The following is an 18,308-nucleotide window of genomic DNA, read 5'->3' as shown; positions in this document are numbered from 1 at the left end:
TGCCCTCTCCCACCCCGCTCACCTCCCTCTCTTCCTATTCTTCACCACAGGGCAATCCCTGCCCACCTGTTTGTAATGACCCCCATCCAATAAGGAGTGAGAGCATGCAGAGCGAACACCAATGAGGCCCGTGTTTCATCCGTATAAAACTTTTCAGGAAAGTTTGCCAGGTCGCACTTTCTGTCAGTCCAGGGCTCCGAGAGGAGAGGACCAGCCCAGAGAGAGCGCGAGTGTGATCGCAGGTGTGGGTGGGGGGGCGTCACCAGATTTTAATCCCAATCCCACACTGAAGAAAGTGGTGGGTGAAAACAGCTTGTGTCAGCTTCATCCTGAGCTGCTCAGACTGACGTGAGTGTTTCTGTTTCCCCTTCTTTTATCTCCTTTCTCCCAAAGCCTCTCCGTTTATGCGAGGATGGAGAACGCGCACACCAAAGAGTCGGCCGAAGTTCTGGCCTACTTTGGGGTCACGGAAGACAGCGGCCTTTCCCCTGAGCAGGTGAAGAAGAACCTGGAAAAGTACGGCTACAACGGTGAGGGGATGGATGGATGGATGGATGGATGGATGGATGGATGGATGGATGGATGGATGGATGGATGGATGAATGGATGGATGGATGCTTTCTCTCAACTTGGTTTGGATGAAAGATGAGAGAACAGAAGCACAGAGGGACGAACAGAGGAGGAAGACAGAAAAGTTGTAGGATTTAAAGATTGACAGTGGTGTGTGTGTGTGTGTGTGTGTGTGTGTGTGTGTGGGTGTGGGTGTGTGTGTGTGTAAGTAAGGCAACTGTGTTTAAGGAGCAATTATCATCCTAAATCTTTAACTTTAAAAGGCATTTGTGTCAAAAACAATGTTTAAAAGCATGAAAACAACTGGTCCAAATAGCATTACTGGCAGTTCAAGTGAAAGGTGGAAAGGTGATTAACAGTTAATATCTTACCTGTTGCAGATAGCTCGTTGAATGGCCTCAGTTTGGAGTAGCTGAGACTTTGATTCTCACTTACCTGATGAGCTAAAGACTAGACTGAGCAGGGCAAAAACCTAAGTATATTGCTGCTGTCTTAAAACAAAGCCATTCAAAAGTTGTTAGATTGGAGTTGTTTTAAGATCACATCAATTCTCTTTGGTCATTAACTTGTCAATCTGGTCAGAGTTTCTCCAAACTGAGGTCATTCAAAGATCTATCTACAACAGGTAAGATATTAATTGCTCCTAACCTTTCCCCGTAACCCCAATACAAAAGATCTGAACAACCTCTTGTTTTCAGAAGGATGCAGGTTTTTATTGTCCAGTCGTTGCACTGGAACAGGACAAACCTACAGAGGCACTAAATGTGCTTCATTAACTTTCTCCGTCTGTCTCCACCCACAGAGCTGCCAGCAGAGGAGGGTGAGTCCTCTCACGCACCTGCTTCTCGGTCATCCGCGTCTGCATTGCATGTCCTGTCGATCAAAGTTCATCTCTCATCGTCGTGCCACACGGACACACCTGTCCCCCTCACTTCCTGTGTTGACAAGTAACACGGCCATTTGTTTAACTCCCGTCATTGGCTTCTTGTTGTGCTGTTTGTGTGACCTAAACTGCTAATAATAGGCTCTCATCACACTTTGACATGGATTGGGCACTTTTTAAACCCCTAACGAGCAAAGTCACTACAGCTGACAAGCAGGGCGACGTGACTGCTGGAAGTTAGAACAAAGCAAAGAACGATCATCTCAGAATCCTTACTTTTCATGTGGTTTCTTGGTTTTGCACGCTGTTTTATACACATATAAGTGTTACTTACGGCATGAACACATATAAACACACTGATGTTTCTTTTTGTCCCAGGAAAGAGTATCTGGGAGTTGGTGGTGGAGCAGTTTGAGGACCTGTTGGTCAGAATCCTCCTTCTGGCTGCATGCATCTCCTTTGTGAGTCTTTTGTGCATATTTTTGTTGATCTCAGCGTCTCCAGGATGATCGGAGAACATAACATTCAGTGCAACAGTTTTTATTTTTAGCTCCTCTTGGAGCTCGTTTCACATGTTGAAACACTACAAGCTCTGTTCTAAAATCATAGAAGATGAAGAGATTTCGTCCAAAGAGAAAACAATTCCAAAGTGATTACCAACCAGGATTCAAGTTTAAGAAAGTCAGAGTTACCCTGCAGAGTTGTAAAGTTATTTTCGGACGTGCAAGTGATCAATCTGACGCATTTTAGTATCCCAACATACAACCTAACATTTGAGCCAGTTTCTCACTGGGCTGAGACTGTTGGGAACTAGTTTGTGATTCAAAATTGTGAGAAAATAGACAAATTTTCCGTTGTGGTTTTTGTAACAAGTCATACAACCTCATTTTTGCACTGCCAATTTATGAAAACCAGGACCTATTTTCCCTGTGCACAGCTTGCAAGAATGTATTCGAGGCAGTGCATCTTATTTTGTTGCCCACCTGCTGCAACTCTGTTTGTACCCGCCTTGGCAGCCATCACCACATTTATGAGTTACTTTACTGGAGTTCACATTTAAAATGAAGACATGCAGCTTTGCACCTGTTTTTCTAATAATATTTTTAATCATCAGCATGGTTTTCAGAGCCAGACATTTGGGGCTGAGCTTCAGATGTTCAGATGTAGCTTCAGGTGTAAAAAAAAAAAAATACAACTCCAGCTTGAGAAATTTAAAGAACTCTACGACCTTTTTGTCGGAAAATTTGTTGCACAAATTACTTGAGCGTGTTCAAAGTTGAACTGACAGGACTGCGAGCGTCTGCGACTGACTCTGCAACTGAGAACCACCCCGCAAACGTTTCGAGACAATTTGGAGACTCCCTCGCAAACGCCATCCACCAGCTAGTTGCTGAAAGACGCAGCCCAGTGAGATCCTAGCTGTAACAATTACAGAGGGATTTTAGAATAATGCGCCTTTGTTCAAAGCAACAACTAGAAAAAAGAAGTTTTGATGCATACTTACTATAAACAGTCCAGTAGTTCTTTAGATATTTTGCTAACAAACGGGCCAAGTTGTCTTGAATAGTTAAAGCCAAAGTTTTCAACAAAGAGCAGTCTGTTAGCACTCAAAGCATCTCTTTCTATGAATTATTCTGATAAGCACCAACAAGCTCTATCATTTAAATAGTTGTTTCCCCCCCCCCTTAGTTTGGATTAATATTTGGATCAGATCTAAAGGAGTATCCCTCAAAGTTGTTACCAATTTCTTAAGTTTTTAAACACCCTGAGATATGAATACAAATAAGAAGAAAAAATCTGATCATTAAAAACAAAAATTACATGTTCTCGGACAAGAAGGAAGCTACAAGTGTGAGTGCGTCAAACACGCACGTTGAGCCAAAAATGACATGTACATCTGGAAAATATCAAATTAATTCATGATAAGCTCTCATTTGTCTGCGTCACTCTTGTCCCTGCCGGCTGCAGTTTTATTAAGAAGGACACGTTGCTCACATTGTCTTAATCCTCAACGTTTGCCCTCCGGTCTCCCTGTCCAGCTGTCACTGTGGCCCTAGAAGGCCTGACGGCTGTGTGTTCAAAAAAAAAAAAAAGAGAGAGAGTGAGACAGGAAGACAAAGAGAAAGACAGAAAGTGAGCTGCTGTGCGTGTGGGCACATATGCATAGCACAAGCTTTATTTTAAGAAAGTCTCAAGCCAGGACGAGAAACTGTATCCTTGGACAAAGGTCAAGGATGGCAGGAACGAGGGACGGCTTGCAGCAGCAGGAGACACAAAAAGACAGATAGGAGGGCGCAGGGAGGGTGGCTGGGGGGGGGGGCTCGGCTGAGGATTGGGTTGCACAATGGCTTTGTTTGTTACAATGACAAACGAGAAGCAATTGATTCAGAGTCGTATATGGTTTCTAAAAGGGAGCACACTAAATGCTGCAGATACATGCTCCTCCTATTCATACACTCAGGAATGCCTCATCAGGGCGACGTGCTGACAGGCTCTGACGCTCGTTCTGGAGATCAATTGTGTCTTTGAAGAGGAGGGAGGGAGCAATTGGGCCCTTTAAAAAAACGAGGGGGTGAGAAAAGATGTAGCAAATGGAAAACAAGGAGGATTACGATGCTGAGGGAGACACCAAAGTGCTCATCAGAATAATGGGGGGGGACTCGACTTTTTCCCCCTCTGTGCTTCGCTGACCTGCAACTAATCTGTGTCAATGTCAACACAGAGCCTTTCCTGAACAGATCTGCCTTTGTAAGGTGGGACTCCCTTTCACAGGGGCGCGCACGTGGTAAGCTATAGGTCTGGAGACAGAAAGAGCAACGGGGGAAGAGCTCGGTGGATCACACTTCTCATAAATACCTGCTTGTCAGAGCAAATTTATGCTTTAGTCTGCAGTAAAAGATAATGCGCTCACCCGCAGCAACAGGTGCACAATAAACTCAAATGAAAGAAAAAAAAAACAAAGAAACTTTAAAAGGTTTACCAGCACATAGTCTGTATTATTATGAGTTACCTCTACAGGATTAAAAGACACTGCTGGAGCCAAACTGTGCCAATCTCTTTAACTATACCACAAAAATAGATATTTTTTTTTTACCTTAACCCTGCCTTTAATTATTCCATTTATTTTGCTGTTTCTTTTATTTTTGGGACAGAATTTGGGTCCTGTTGACGGAGCATTTTTAACAGTGAATCGTGCAGTAAAAGTATTTTTTTCTCTCCACAAAATGCTTTGAAGTGAATAAGTGGAAGAATGCAATGGAAGTGGGTAGGGTTTAAAGGGATAGTTCAGTTATTTGAAAGTGCAGCTTTGTGTGAAAGTTTATGAACGATTAATGTAGAGTTTAATTCCAGACGGATTGGCAAAACAAAAAGTAGATTGCTGCCTTCTTAAACCAACTCCAGTCTCAAGATTTTCATTTACAAACCATTTGTCAGTTTTATATTACAATGTAAATATTCCAGCAGAAATATTGGAGAACTTCTGCTGCGAGTTCCCAAGACTGTCGCTAGCTGCACATGCAAATAACCATATGATACAAAACTGGTGTAAAGATTTATAAAATATTGCATGAACCGTTGTAAATTTAAATTGTCCCTAGGTGTGAGTGAGAGTGTGAATGGTTGTTTGTCTCGTTTGTCTCAATGTGTCCCTGTGATGGACTTGTGTCCCCAGCCTCTCACAGTGACTGCTGGAGATAAACACCAGCTCCCCGCGACCCAGAAAGGAGAAGCGGGTAAAGAAAATGGATGGATGGATCTGGAAAACTGCATGAGTTAGAGTCATTTTTGTGTTGGCTAATGTCCATTAGCTGCGACAGCCATCTTAAATTTGGTTGTCTCTACAAGTTAATCACATTTAGTGATAACTTTCTGAGAGTTGAATTAAAATCTGCTCAGTGATTCGAGAGATATTTTGCAGACAAACAGACAGGCAAACAAACACACAGCTACAGACATAAAGGAAGATGTGTTCATGATTCTGATGTAAACTGTCTGTTTCTGTTTGCCAGGTGCTGGCTTGGTTTGAAGAAGGTGAAGAAACCGTCACAGCCTTTGTGGAGCCCTTCGTCATCCTCCTCATCCTTATTGCGAATGCCATCGTCGGGGTGTGGCAGGTCAGTGAGCGTGCACGCCCGAAAACGCATGCACACACACTCCTGCACAAAGAGGAACAATTGCAGCCACAAGGACACACGGCTGCCCGTGCACGCTGTGTTTTGCACACACTTAAATAGACCCTCGAACTTAGTAACAGTCACGCACAATAAATCACGAACGCCGGTGACCTGTTCAAGCCTTGTGTCCTTTTGGAGAGCACACACTCCTACCTCTAGGAGGCCTTAAAGTTCAAGGGAAACCAGAATGAGAGGTATGGCATCAGTGCGAGGTGGAAAGGTCAAAGATTAAAGGCGACTGGAGGGAAGAGCAGGCCGATGAGCTGCGGGCAAGAAGAGTCAAACCGGTTTGTCTTTACGACAGAAGGACAACCATGCAGGGCTGAGGTGTGTATGTGCCGGGGGCGGCCATGAGGGGGTGCATATCAACCCATCAGTCATTTGGAAACTATGCACAAGGATTCACACATTGGGGGGTATGGAGGAGAACAGAGAGAGGGAGGGCAGCTGGCATAGGTTGGGCTTTACACTTTGAGGCGGCCGGGGGCAGCCTCGGAAGAAACCGGCGACTGAACTGAAGATCGGACTCTCATCAACCTGCCGCTCAGTCTGAGGCTTCCCCTGGTGTGGGGGGACTGGACATCCAACTTTTTTACATGTCAACTCAGTTCAGTTTGTTCATATAAAACCAGTTCACAACAAAAGTCTTGTCAGTGAAAAGAAATGGAATGAGTCCGGTTTAAAAACAACTAGATGCAGTTCAGTTTAATCTACCACTTATAAACCAACTCAACCCAATACAGAAACTCTGTGTAACAATATCTACAGTAACTCCCTGAAAAACCCAGCAAATTACAACAAATCTCAGTTCTGAACTTTCATTCACTGATCAGCTGATTAAATATGTAACAAACCCACAGAAATGACTTGGTATTGGTGAATAAATAAGCTTGTGTTTTCTTTGTCTTTACTTTTTTGGATATCCACTATTTTTCTTCCACTTTTTTTGGCCTGATAGCAAGTATAGTAGTAAAAAAAATATATCATAAAAAGCAGAAACAATGTCATTAATGGCATTAAATATGACAGTAGGTGTCTTTTTTACCTCATTTTATAGGGAACCAAACAAAGTGTAGTCAATGCCATATTACCAGATACAGAAAACACAAAAACTGATTTCATCACAGAAATAAAGAAAACCAGGATGATTAGTCTTGATCCATTATGAGACTTTTTTAATCCTTATCAACTTTAGAAGATTCATGTCATTCATAATTTTAAACTGTACTTGTTTAGGTTATTTAATTTCACAAAAATAACTTTTTCAAATGCTCTGGAGTTTCCACATTAGCCAAAAAAAAACCCACTCAGTGTTTTATTTTTGCAACAGGAGCGCAATGCAGAGAGCGCCATTGAGGCCCTGAAGGAGTACGAGCCCGAAATGGGAAAAGTTTACAGAGCGGACAGGAAGAGCGTGCAGAGAATCAAAGCCAGGGAGATTGTTCCCGGGGACGTGGTGGAGGTTTCTGGTAAGATTCCCTCTCCTAAAAATTCATTTCATAACTTAAACTGATGCATTTGAACCCATTCCTGAATGTGCCAAAATGCACAACAGTGAGTAGATGTCACTGTTTCCAACACCGCTGAAAGGGAGTCCCAAAGTCGGGGTCGGGACCCCACTGTGGGCCTTAAAACACAGAGTGAGGGGTCTTCATTTGATCGAAAGATGATTGCCAGTAGATGTTTTCATAAAATAAAATAAAAGTGGTCATAAATAAATGAAAACACTGTATAACAGTTTCTGAAGCTGTTTGTAATGCTGTTTCAGTCTTGTTTAAGTGATGTTAACCAGCAATAGATGGGGTCACAAGACTCTGCCTTTAGTTTTTTGTAAACCTGCAGACAAAACAAAACTTACAAGTTTGCGTGCAACTATTGTATTCAGTCATTACAGCCTTATGATGCTGTATACTTTTACAATATGAAGCTAAAAAGCAAGCAGATATTATCAATGTGCATGATTTGAGGCATTTTAGGGGGAAAGTTAAAAAAAAGAATAGACATTACACTATAAAAAATGTTTAGAAGAAACTTTAATAGTTAGTTTCCAACTTTTAACAAGGCTTTACAAATTCATATCAAATTATTGTAGAGATGAATAATGTTTGTCTTCTAGATGAATGTTTTTACACAAGACACTCAACTCGCCTGTCCCTAAACCTAAAGTCCTAAAGTAAAATTAAAACGATTGTATTTTATATCTATTGAACTATGCCTCGTTTAAACTCCAAAACTTGTCCCAGTGTTGATTAAAAAAGCAATTTTAGTTGTTATCAGTTGTTTGTTTTTTTTTGTTTGTTTTAAGAGTGGCATCTTCTGGAAAATAATTTGAGGACACTAATTATTTGTCCTGCACTTGGATGATCAAACCAGTTTTGTTTTTTGTTTTTTACAAATCTTAGATTCTAAACAAGTTAACATTTGTTGCAGTCGACCAATCCCAGCTGGACTTTGTACATAAACACCCGACAAATACATCAAAAATGAACAACCTTTTGCTTGTAATTTCAGTGGAACTTTGACATAAAAATTCCCCTCCTGTGTTTTTTTTTTTTCATACTTCGTCCCATCGCTGTGTGTGAAAACACTACTCATTGGGTCCGTGAAAATTGGCACCAGCCTTTTAAGGCAATCACTGAGAAAGAGGGGTGGAGAGTCCAGCTTCTGTGAGAGGAGAGAAGGGGGAAAAGGTTTGGCTGTGAAGGCACTTGATATCGACTCGGTCCTCTGTCTCTCCCCGTCCCACCTGTTCTTTTCGTTTCATGATCTCCCCAAGGTCTCCCTCTCCCTCCAGCTCTCACTGTGGTGTCCGTTTTCAACAACAACACCATCCATCCCGAGTGCTAAAACCAGTCAATCAACCCCGCACCCTTCCAATCTCCGTTCAGCTGCAAAGCTGCTGTCACATTGTTATGAACTGTAAAGCTGCAAAATAAATAGGTTGAATCAAAAACCAGTCCGCCCGGTTTAAGCGAATAAAGAGTTTGATTTTGTGCCTTTATCTGTGTGCTGTCGAACTGGACGATAGTTGGTGACAAGGTGCCGGCTGACATCAGGATCATCTCCATCAAGTCTACAACTCTGCGTGTGGACCAGTCCATCCTGACCGGTCGGTTTTCATCCCAAACGAGAGACAACAGAATAAAAATGTGTTTCTGATGTCTTGTTGCCGACTCTGACCTCTCCATCCAAACTTTGTGTCCACAGGAGAGTCTGTCAGTGTCATCAAGCACACCGACGCTGTCCCAGACCCCCGAGCCGTCAACCAGGACAAAAAGAACATGCTGTTCTCTGTGAGTCCTTTTCCAGACCCCTGCCCTCCTTTACGATCTCTTGTAGTTTAGATTTCCATCAAATCCGATGAGCTGATTCAGTCTCCCATTACTGAACACCTTCAGCTCATTTATTTATCCCTACAGCAGGCATTTCATTGTGGTTGTAAACTGCAGGTCTTATTAAAACAAAGATCTTTACGGCATGTAGTAATGAGCAGCTTTCTGAAGGCCGTCTCCTCGTCTGTAACTCTTAACCAGGGCACCAACATCGCTGCTGGTAAAGCCATCGGCATCGCTGTTGCAACAGGCGTCTCCACCGAGATCGGTAAGATCCGCGACCAGATGGCAGCCACGGAGCAGGAGAAGACCCCCCTGCAACAGAAACTGGATGAGTTCGGAGAGCAGCTTTCCAAGGTGGAGGAGCACAAAGCCTACCAGATAAAATGGTTGTTCTCTCTGTTTGGAAACAAAAATATCTTTATTTATGCAAGGATGTGGAAAGAAATGACTGAAATACCCATGATTAACAATGTGTCAAAATGTAAAAGAACAACCAAGTGTGGCAGTGCCAGTTTTATTTATTCATCTCATCTCAAGACTAATATAACTTTATCCCATTTACACACTCACACACAACACTGTGACCAATCAGATGAGGTGCGTTACACCAAAACATTTTAGACTAAAAGTTTTTAAAAGTGACAGTATAAGAAAAAGAGCCTTTGTTTGAACTCTAATGCAGGTAAACAAATGCTTGTAGATGATGAATCTGTTAATTAGTATAATATAACTTCTTTAAGGCCTAAATTACATATTGTAATATATTTAGGAGTAAAAAGAAATTATAACATAAATCAAAAGTTTGACTCTGACATATTTCCTACAGGTCATCTCCCTCATCTGCGTGGCCGTATGGATAATCAACATTGGCCACTTCAATGACCCCGTCCACGGGGGTTCCTGGATCCGTGGAGCCATCTACTATTTCAAGATTGCTGTGGCTTTGGCTGTGGCTGCCATCCCCGAAGGTAAACCCCGGAGATTAATGTCTGTTTGACTGGCCCACAGGGTTAGCTAATGGGGTTTGAAGCTCTTGGTTGTTGACCAGGACTTCCATCTCAGCAGGATCTTCCTGGCTTAATTAATAGTAATTACAGCATTTTAAGTGAATAATGCGTTCTTATATCTCTGCGAAGCTGCTTCCAGATTTAGATTGAGATATTTTCCTCTTGTCACTTGAATTTTTAGATTTGGAAACACATTTCACAGCTCCTGAGCAGCTATGAAAGCATATTGCGCTCTGTTTTTCTTTCCATCACAGGCCTACCCGCTGTAATAACCACATGCCTGGCTCTGGGAACGCGTCGGATGGCCAAGAAGAACGCCATCGTCAGGAGCCTTCCCTCTGTGGAGACTCTGGGCTGCACCTCCGTCATCTGCTCAGACAAGACAGGCACGCTCACCACCAACCAGATGTGTGTGACCAAGGTTGGTTTGATCCTCATTTTCAACCCAACCCGGAAATGGTAATTCAGATCAAACCTGTAATCTGTGTTCGCTGATTCGTTTCCATGCAGATGTTCATCATTGATAAAGTCGATGGTGACAGTGTCGCCCTCGGTCAGTTTGACATTTCAGGCTCAAAGTACACCCCTGAAGGAGAAGTGTAAGTGACAAATCCAAGCTAAAACACCAAATAACCTTCATCGGCACCATCCTGATCCAATTTAAATGCTTAAGCTTAGTTTAAGAAGCTTGTTTTTTACACTTTTCTAACCAGCACAAGGAACAATGCGCATGTAAAGTGCGGACAGTATGACGGATTAGTGGAGCTGGCGACCATCTGCGCTCTGTGCAACGACTCATCTCTGGACTTCAACGAGGTCAGCAGAGCATCTACAACTGTTTATGCCGATGGCGCTTTTGTTTCCATCCTGTCGTAGCAGCTTAAAAATGCATCTGTCTAATTGTTTCTGTCTTGCCACGGCGCAGGCCAAGGGTATTTATGAGAAAGTGGGGGAGGCCACTGAGACCGCCCTGTGCTGTTTGGTGGAGAAGATGAACGTGTTCAACACCGAAGTGCGCGGTCTGTCCAAGGTGGAAAGAGCAAACGCTTGCTGTTCTGTAAGTTCACTATAAACACCCATTATGGAGGGTATAGTAAGCCAGCGGTGTCCAATCATTGTCCTGGTGGGTCACTATCCTCCATGTTTTAGACGTTTCCCTGCTCCTCTGCAGAAGCCTGCTAATCACTCAGGCATTTAAATCAGGTGAGTCAAAGCAGAGAAACATCTAAAACGTGGAGGATAGTGGCCTTCCAGGACCAGGTTTGGACACCACTGTATGTGCAACAGATCAATTTTATTTCAAACTAACTTATTTATAACTTAGAATAATAATCATGTTTTCATAGAAAAAGGTCAAAGAGTCTTTAGACTTACACACAGTACATTTATGAGCAGGTCTGAACATCTGCTCTGCAGCTATTTCCAGTACCAAAGAGTAATTCAGCACATTTTCAGGGTTTTACTCCTCATTGCCTTAGCCAGCTTGATTTTCACACTAGTTACCTCCAAGGCGCACTCCAGTAGTTGTTATGATGGGTTTCATTTAATTCAGAACTCGGATCTGGGAATGGTGTTATGCCCGACTTTAACTCTTTCAGATGCAAATCAGAAAACTAGTAGGATATACTGTTTGAGAGTAATCAGGCTAACTAATATTAGCAACACAAACTGATAACAGTTTATTATTCTGTTTTATGCTTTCAAATTCTGTAGCAACATGTTCACTATTATGGGTTATATGGTACTATGTCTGAGACTGATTTAAATTATATTATTATAGTGTAATTAAAAAGTTTGGTAATGCAGATATCACCATGTTGTGTGTGTGGAGCAGCCATGTTGAATTTTGAGGTCAAAGCTGGGGAGAAACCTTTGACTTTTCAAGAGTTTGGAGACCCAGAGGGCATTTCATTTGTTTTTAATCTACTTGAAACTTGGAAATTCCAACATATGCCAAAATTCACCCTTATTCCCCCCAAAATCCCAGTCTCCTGGGTAAAGGGAAGTGGTTGTGTGTGTTTATAATTAGTCTAGAAGCACACTCAACCCATTTTGGTGTAAAATTTGTAAAGTGATTGGTCCTAGAAGTGAAGAATGAAGACTCAAACACTGACAAATAAACTGTATCCACTTCTGTATATTTAAGAGTTTTGATAGGACATAAAGTCATGAAGAAACTTCAAGTCTAAATTCTTTTCAACAAGAGTAAAACACAAAAAGTAAATCCACCACTAAAGCACTGTTCTTGATTTTGCTCAAGACCGATGGATTAGCACATAAGACATGACGTTTGATTGACATGTTACCAAGGTTGAAAACTTGTGTTTTAACTTCACTTTCTTCTGACTTTCCATCAGGTCATCAAGCAGCTGATGAAGAAGGAGTTTACCCTGGAGTTTTCCAGAGACAGAAAGTCCATGTCAGTCTACTGCTCGCCTGCCAAGTCGGCCAAAGCTCCTGTCGGGAATAAAATGTTTGTCAAAGTGAGGACATAAACATGAAGAACTTTAAAGACAACTTTATCGATGGGAAACTCAAGCTAACGATTATCTTTGCGATGTCATCAGGGCGCTCCTGAAGGGGTGATTGACCGCTGTGCTTACGTTCGCATTGGCACCAGTCGTGTACCGCTGACCGGCCCAGTCAAAGACCAAATCCTGTCAGTCATCAAGGAATGGGGCACCGGGCGGGACACCCTTCGCTGTTTGGCTCTCGCCACGCGTGACGCACCTCCGAGGAAGGAGGAGATGAACCTGGAGGACTCCAATCAGTTTGCAGACTACGAGGTAGCTGAACTAGAACAGAGATTTGAAACCGATTTTGCCCAAATTTGCATCCTCCTTGATAGAGTATCTCTTTCCTTCCTGTTTCCAGACTGACATGACCTTCGTTGGTTGTGTTGGCATGCTCGACCCCCCTCGCAAAGAGGTCATGAGCTCCATTGAACTGTGCAAGGCTGCCGGCATCCGCGTCATTATGATCACCGGTCGGTGTACAAGTCTACTCGTCACGCCACTCAAACTAAACAAAAAAAAAAAGACTAAATCTCTCTCTTTCTGTGCTGTCTCCTCCAGGGGACAACAAAGGGACGGCTGTAGCCATCTGCCGACGCATTGGCATCTTCTCTGAGGATGAGGACGTTACTGGCAAGGCCTTCACCGGCCGTGAGTTTGATGACCTCTCTCCGTACGATCAGAAGAACGCGGTCCGAAAGGCTTGCTGCTTTGCCAGAGTGGAGCCGTCCCACAAGTCGAAGATTGTTGAGTTCCTGCAGGGCTTTGATGAGATTACCGCTATGGTGAGAAGAAAAGAAAAATAAATGTTTGGTGAACTGAAAGCTTCAGACATGAATTAATCCTATGATGAGGTTTTTTTTCCAGATAAATAAGCTAATCTTTTCTGTTCTGCTGTCCTACGCTTCGCTAAGACCGGCGACGGAGTGAACGATGCCCCTGCCTTGAAGAAGGCGGAGATTGGCATCGCCATGGGCTCTGGCACTGCCGTTGCCAAGTCTGCCTCTGAGATGGTCCTGGCTGACGACAACTTCTCTTCCATTGTGTCTGCTGTAGAGGAGGGCAGAGCCATCTACAACAACATGAAGCAGTTCATTCGCTACCTCATCTCCTCCAACGTAGGCGAGGTTGTCTGGTGAGCACATTGCACCACACTGTACCTGAAACACTCGTGGAAAAATGGACCTCGTTGCTCAAGTCATTTATTTGACCTTTTCCCACTCCTTTAGTATCTTTCTGACAGCTGCCTTGGGTCTGCCAGAGGCTCTGATCCCGGTTCAGCTTCTCTGGGTCAACCTTGTGACTGACGGCCTGCCCGCCACCGCGCTTGGCTTTAATCCGCCCGACCTGGACATCATGGGCAAAGCCCCCCGCTCCCCAAAGGAGCCCCTCATCTCTGGCTGGCTCTTCTTCAGATATCTAACCATTGGAGGTAGGTTCTTCATTATTATTAAAATTTAGTCCCATCCATTGAAGCATTCAAGGCAACATCTTATTCCGATAAAGCCTAGATTTGACCTTCTCAATTCTGACGCCTCTTCTTTCAGGTTATGTTGGTGCTGCAACAGTGGCAGCTGCCGCTTGGTGGTTTTTGTACTGCGACGAAGGCCCAGCCGTCACCTTCTACCAGCTGGTTAGTGTTAAAAAAAAACAGATAAATAATGGTACTATATACAAATAGAGGAACTGTTAAAAACCAGATGTATTAGAAGTAGTTTACAGTGTTGAATATTGCAGGATGAGAACTTAGTTTAATTTCTATCCCTCTTGTCAGTCTCACTTCATGCAGTGCAGTGAGGAGAATGAGGATTTTGATGGCATTCACTGTGAGGTGTTTGAGTCCGCCCCGCCGATGACCATGGCTCTGTCTGTGTTGGTCACCATTGAGATGTGCAACGCTCTGAACAGGTAGGACCTCACTCTAAACCCGCGCCTACGCTGACATGAGCTCATCGGGGCGCGTTGTTTCAGGGTGTGACTGAATCTTCACCTTGAAGCCGTTCTGTAGCTGATTAACACTCAAGTTTCAGGTTATTGTCTTGATGCATTGCCCCACTTTCGAGTGGTCGAACATCAGGTGAAACTTTCACTAACAGATGTTCTCCAGGACGTAAAGTTAGTCCTTTTCTGTAGGATCTTTAGGTTTTTGCTCACAAATAGCTTCACCTCCAAACAGACTTTATTTCATGTGGTTTTCGTCCTACATTTTGCCTTCTCATCCTCCTCCTCAGCTTGTCCGAGAACCAGTCCCTGGTGCGGATGCCCCCCTGGAGCAACGGCTGGCTGATGGCTGCCATGACCCTCTCCATGTCTCTCCACTTCATGATCATCTACGTCGACCCCCTGCCTGTGAGAGCCCCCCCAGCTTCAGACATGTGTACCGCCGACTTTAACTTGTGTTTTTAACACGCCTACTGCTCTGACCTGCAGATGATCTTCAAGCTCACCCACCTGAACGTGGAGCAGTGGATGATGGTGCTGAAACTTTCCTTCCCGGTCATCCTCCTCGATGAGCTTCTCAAGTTCGTGGCTCGCACATATCTGGAGGGTGAGCTCAAAGCGTGACTTGTTTACCAAATGTTTCTCTACTGTTTTACTGGTTTTATGCACTTCATTTTATTTTATTTTATTTTTTAAATGTGCACACTTTACCAAGCTGGAGACTTGTGTAATCTGGAGCAAATTGTTGCAGCTGTAAAACTTCTAGTAATCTTAATTTTATTACATGAAATTGCATGTTAAATGTTGAATATTATGGCTAAATAGTATTACTTTCCATCTATAGTCATTCCTTTTCAGTGAATAATGCTTTGAATAAAACAGGTTTTGTGCAGAAACAAGGAAAAGCTGAGGTGAATGAATGACTGCATAGAAAAAATGACATGTTAAAGATGAACGGATGAGGATATCATGACTGCATTTTCATTTAACATTTCAACATGGACTCTACTTCAACTATTTATTAATAAAATGTTACAAATGATTTGACCTCCCTATTAAATGCACCTTAATCTGTTAACCTCTCCCTTTTGTTTTATTCCTGTGACAGTTTTAATCATCTCCCACCTTCTTTTCCTCTAATCTGTTTTACTTTGGTTTCATTTTCCTCTCCTTGGATGCTCCTCCTCTCTATCCCCTTCATGACAACCAAGCCTAAACCCATCTCCCCTCCTTCATACCCCTGTAACACGATAAGGTATATTTTCTGACTCAAAACCAAACAGGCTCCTCTGAATCCTGAGTGTGGCTCTCGGCATCGCATGAAACAGCAGCTTTGCACACGTGGTGTTTTTTGCAGGACGTGAGGAAACGTTGAAGTAAATCCTTAAACTAACCGTTAGATTAAAGTAAATCCCAGTCAGCATGATTTGGTGCTTTGTCTCTGCATTCATAAAACCAATCTGCTGCGTTTCACTAACAGGCGTTATTAAAACGTTCTTGGATTGTTCCTCCCTGCTTCCTAAAACACTAAAACCGGACTGCGGTTTTGTCCGTCTTGCATCATCGGAAACCAGAGAGTTTAATTTGGATTTAGTCAGCTGCTTGCGCACCCGCAGCTTCCTCTCTGGCACGTGACAAAAGGAATAATGAACTAAAAGTGACCAAATTAACTCGTGCCTTTAAAGGAATAACTGGTTGGACATTTTGGAAATATATAAAATAAATTAAATAAATCTGTTCTCTAATCCAAAATCAACTAAGTGAAGAAACTGACTTCAGCTGTTTGAGGTCTCAATAAGGCAGAAGTTAGTAGTATGGCAGGCCATTGTAACACCTAATCAGACCACACGCCTCACATTAAATGTTTTTAGACATCAGTATGGAGTTTCTCCTAGTTAAGACCAGCTTCCTTTTAGCCAGAGTTAAAATGTCGTAAAATATATGTATTTTGAGGTGGCAATAATTGATAAAATGTTAGAAAATCTAAGTTTAAAGATATGTAAAAAGCCTTCAAAGGTTTTTGTGGCCGTTTAAACATTTATAGCTAGACTAGATATATATTGCAGATACCCAGAATTCAACTGTTTCTAGTTTAGATAGATGTAGATTTTGTTTACTTTGAACGGAGTGAAGCTGTTCAGGATCACCTCGGGGATTGACTGGGACTGAAACCAACAAAAAGCAAAGTTACCGTGTTCTCCACAATGTCCAACTTCACCTAACGCGCTCTAAAACGACCAGACTATTCGCCCAAAACACGTCCGGGCGTTGAAACGAGAACTGACGAGTCTTTGCTTTGTCCACGCAGGAAAAGTTTAAAAGCCAAAGCGCGGCAGAGAGCGTCTGAAGCGAGGCGAGCACTAAAGACACAAAAGGCTGAATGACGGCGCGCCGAGTCACACGATCAAAAACAAAACATCCAGCGGTGTGAAAACTAAAGAATACACCCAAATCAAAAGCTGCAAACATTGTTTTTTGTCTGTGTATGTACTGAAAATAATATATAGTTAAGGTATATTAAAGCTTTTCTGTTTATTCTATTCTTAAAAAAATAAAAGATGTGTATTAAAGAAAATGTGAATCCTTCATTTTTGCAAAATTTGTCTCGTTCAGCCACACCGCACTGATGTGAAAACTAAACTATTATAGTGCTTATTTATGATCTTAATGGGAAAAAAACTTCTTCATTTTCAGTGTGCATTAAAATAAAAACAAACAAAAAAGATGTTACACTTTTACTGCACATTTTCCTATTTTCCTCCCCTCTTAATCCAAAACCATACATTTAAATCTGAAAGTAGTCATGATAAAGACAGGAATGTTATTGTTAAGCCTAACAAAATAAAGACATAATCATAATAATTACATATAATATCAAAAAACACATAAAATCCTAAATTTAATAATGAGAGTCTATTCTGCCCCAGTTTAGAAGTCATTATTGCACTGTGACCGAGTGCCGCAAGAGGTCCTTCTTCACAAAGATACTGAGAAATATTGATTAGATCGTAAATATTTCAGTTTCTCAGCAGATTCAAGTGTCGGGAGGTTGAGTGTTTCGCTGGAATCAAGTCAGTTTTAGAAACAAACTATGTTTATATTTACATTAGTACTGAACAGGGACAAACATGTTACAGATGCAATACAGAAGAGAAAACTGCACCAATAAACAAACATTACTTTGGTCATTAAAGGGAAACCTCAGATCTTCTGAGGTGGGGTTCTATGGAAAGGTTAGGAACAATTAATATCTTACCTGCTGTAGATAACTCCTTGAATGACCTCAGTTTAATGAGTGAGAATTTGTCCGTTTTTCTCCATAAGTGGATTGTTGTGAGATTTCGTAGCCGTTTATGTGAACGCCGTTTTAAAAATCTATACATTATATAGTTATTTACACATACTGTTTTGCTTGTCTGCAAGCAAGAAGCAGGTAGCTGTAGCACTTCCTGTGCAGCCTGGGTCACTTCCAGCTGAAATGTCATAATATTTCTGCCAGAATAATCGTTTCACGAAAACTTGACGGTAGTGTAAAGGCTGTTGTGAGGTGGCAGCAATCATCTTTGATCATGGCACCGCTCAGACTAGCCGTTAGCTCATCAGTCCAGTCAGAATTAGGCTATTTCTCCAACCTGAGGTCTTCCAAGGAGCTATCCCCCACAGGTAAGATATTAAGATTGCATAAGCTTCCCACAGAACCCAGATTCAAACGAATCTGAACTACTGTTTATTTCATTGAGATAAAACCGTCCTCTGTGACAACGATCCCAACGTCCACGAGTCGTTTAAAGTGTCATAAAACAAACTCCAGCAGCGATGACTCCCGGTGGTCACTCCACCGTCTCTGAGTGGTTGGCTGATCTCTTTTGGTCCCCCCCCCCCCC

At 42.5% G+C, this 18,308-nt stretch overlaps 1 protein-coding gene across 3 annotated transcripts; it reads left to right on the top strand.

Moving 5' to 3' along the window:
- Nucleotides 1–88: 88 nt before the first annotated feature.
- On the top strand, nucleotides 89–17,005 carry atp2a1 (ATPase sarcoplasmic/endoplasmic reticulum Ca2+ transporting 1). 3 transcript variants are annotated; one of them, XM_037978672.1, is made up of 26 exons: nucleotides 140–298; nucleotides 394–530; nucleotides 1,373–1,390; nucleotides 1,832–1,914; nucleotides 5,464–5,568; nucleotides 6,959–7,097; nucleotides 8,657–8,737; nucleotides 8,836–8,921; nucleotides 9,162–9,317; nucleotides 9,790–9,931; nucleotides 10,225–10,391; nucleotides 10,481–10,569; nucleotides 10,684–10,786; nucleotides 10,896–11,027; nucleotides 12,328–12,453; nucleotides 12,538–12,756; nucleotides 12,845–12,956; nucleotides 13,045–13,268; nucleotides 13,398–13,618; nucleotides 13,713–13,915; nucleotides 14,031–14,116; nucleotides 14,258–14,391; nucleotides 14,715–14,832; nucleotides 14,914–15,031; nucleotides 15,636–15,679; nucleotides 16,733–17,005. In XM_037978672.1, exons 2-25 carry the CDS (start codon nucleotides 413–415, stop codon nucleotides 15,638–15,640), a joined length of 2,985 nt encoding a protein of 994 aa, XP_037834600.1. In that variant the 5' UTR covers nucleotides 140–298; nucleotides 394–412; the 3' UTR covers nucleotides 15,641–15,679; nucleotides 16,733–17,005. The 3 variants fall into 3 exon arrangements, with proteins under 3 accessions (XP_017283648.1, XP_037834600.1, XP_017283649.1); XM_017428159.3 differs by lacking the exon at nucleotides 15,636–15,679 and having other exon boundaries at nucleotides 89–242; nucleotides 16,733–16,999; XM_017428160.3 differs by lacking the exon at nucleotides 15,636–15,679 and having other exon boundaries at nucleotides 16,733–16,999.
- The last annotated feature ends 1,303 nt before the right edge of the window (nucleotides 17,006–18,308 follow it).

The sequence above is a fragment of the Kryptolebias marmoratus genome, linkage group LG12 (assembly GCF_001649575.2).
Source record: "Kryptolebias marmoratus isolate JLee-2015 linkage group LG12, ASM164957v2, whole genome shotgun sequence".
Lineage (NCBI taxonomy): Eukaryota > Metazoa > Chordata > Actinopteri > Cyprinodontiformes > Rivulidae > Kryptolebias > Kryptolebias marmoratus.
Note: the sequence above shows the minus strand (reverse complement) of the source record. Positions and strands in the feature narration are given on the sequence as shown.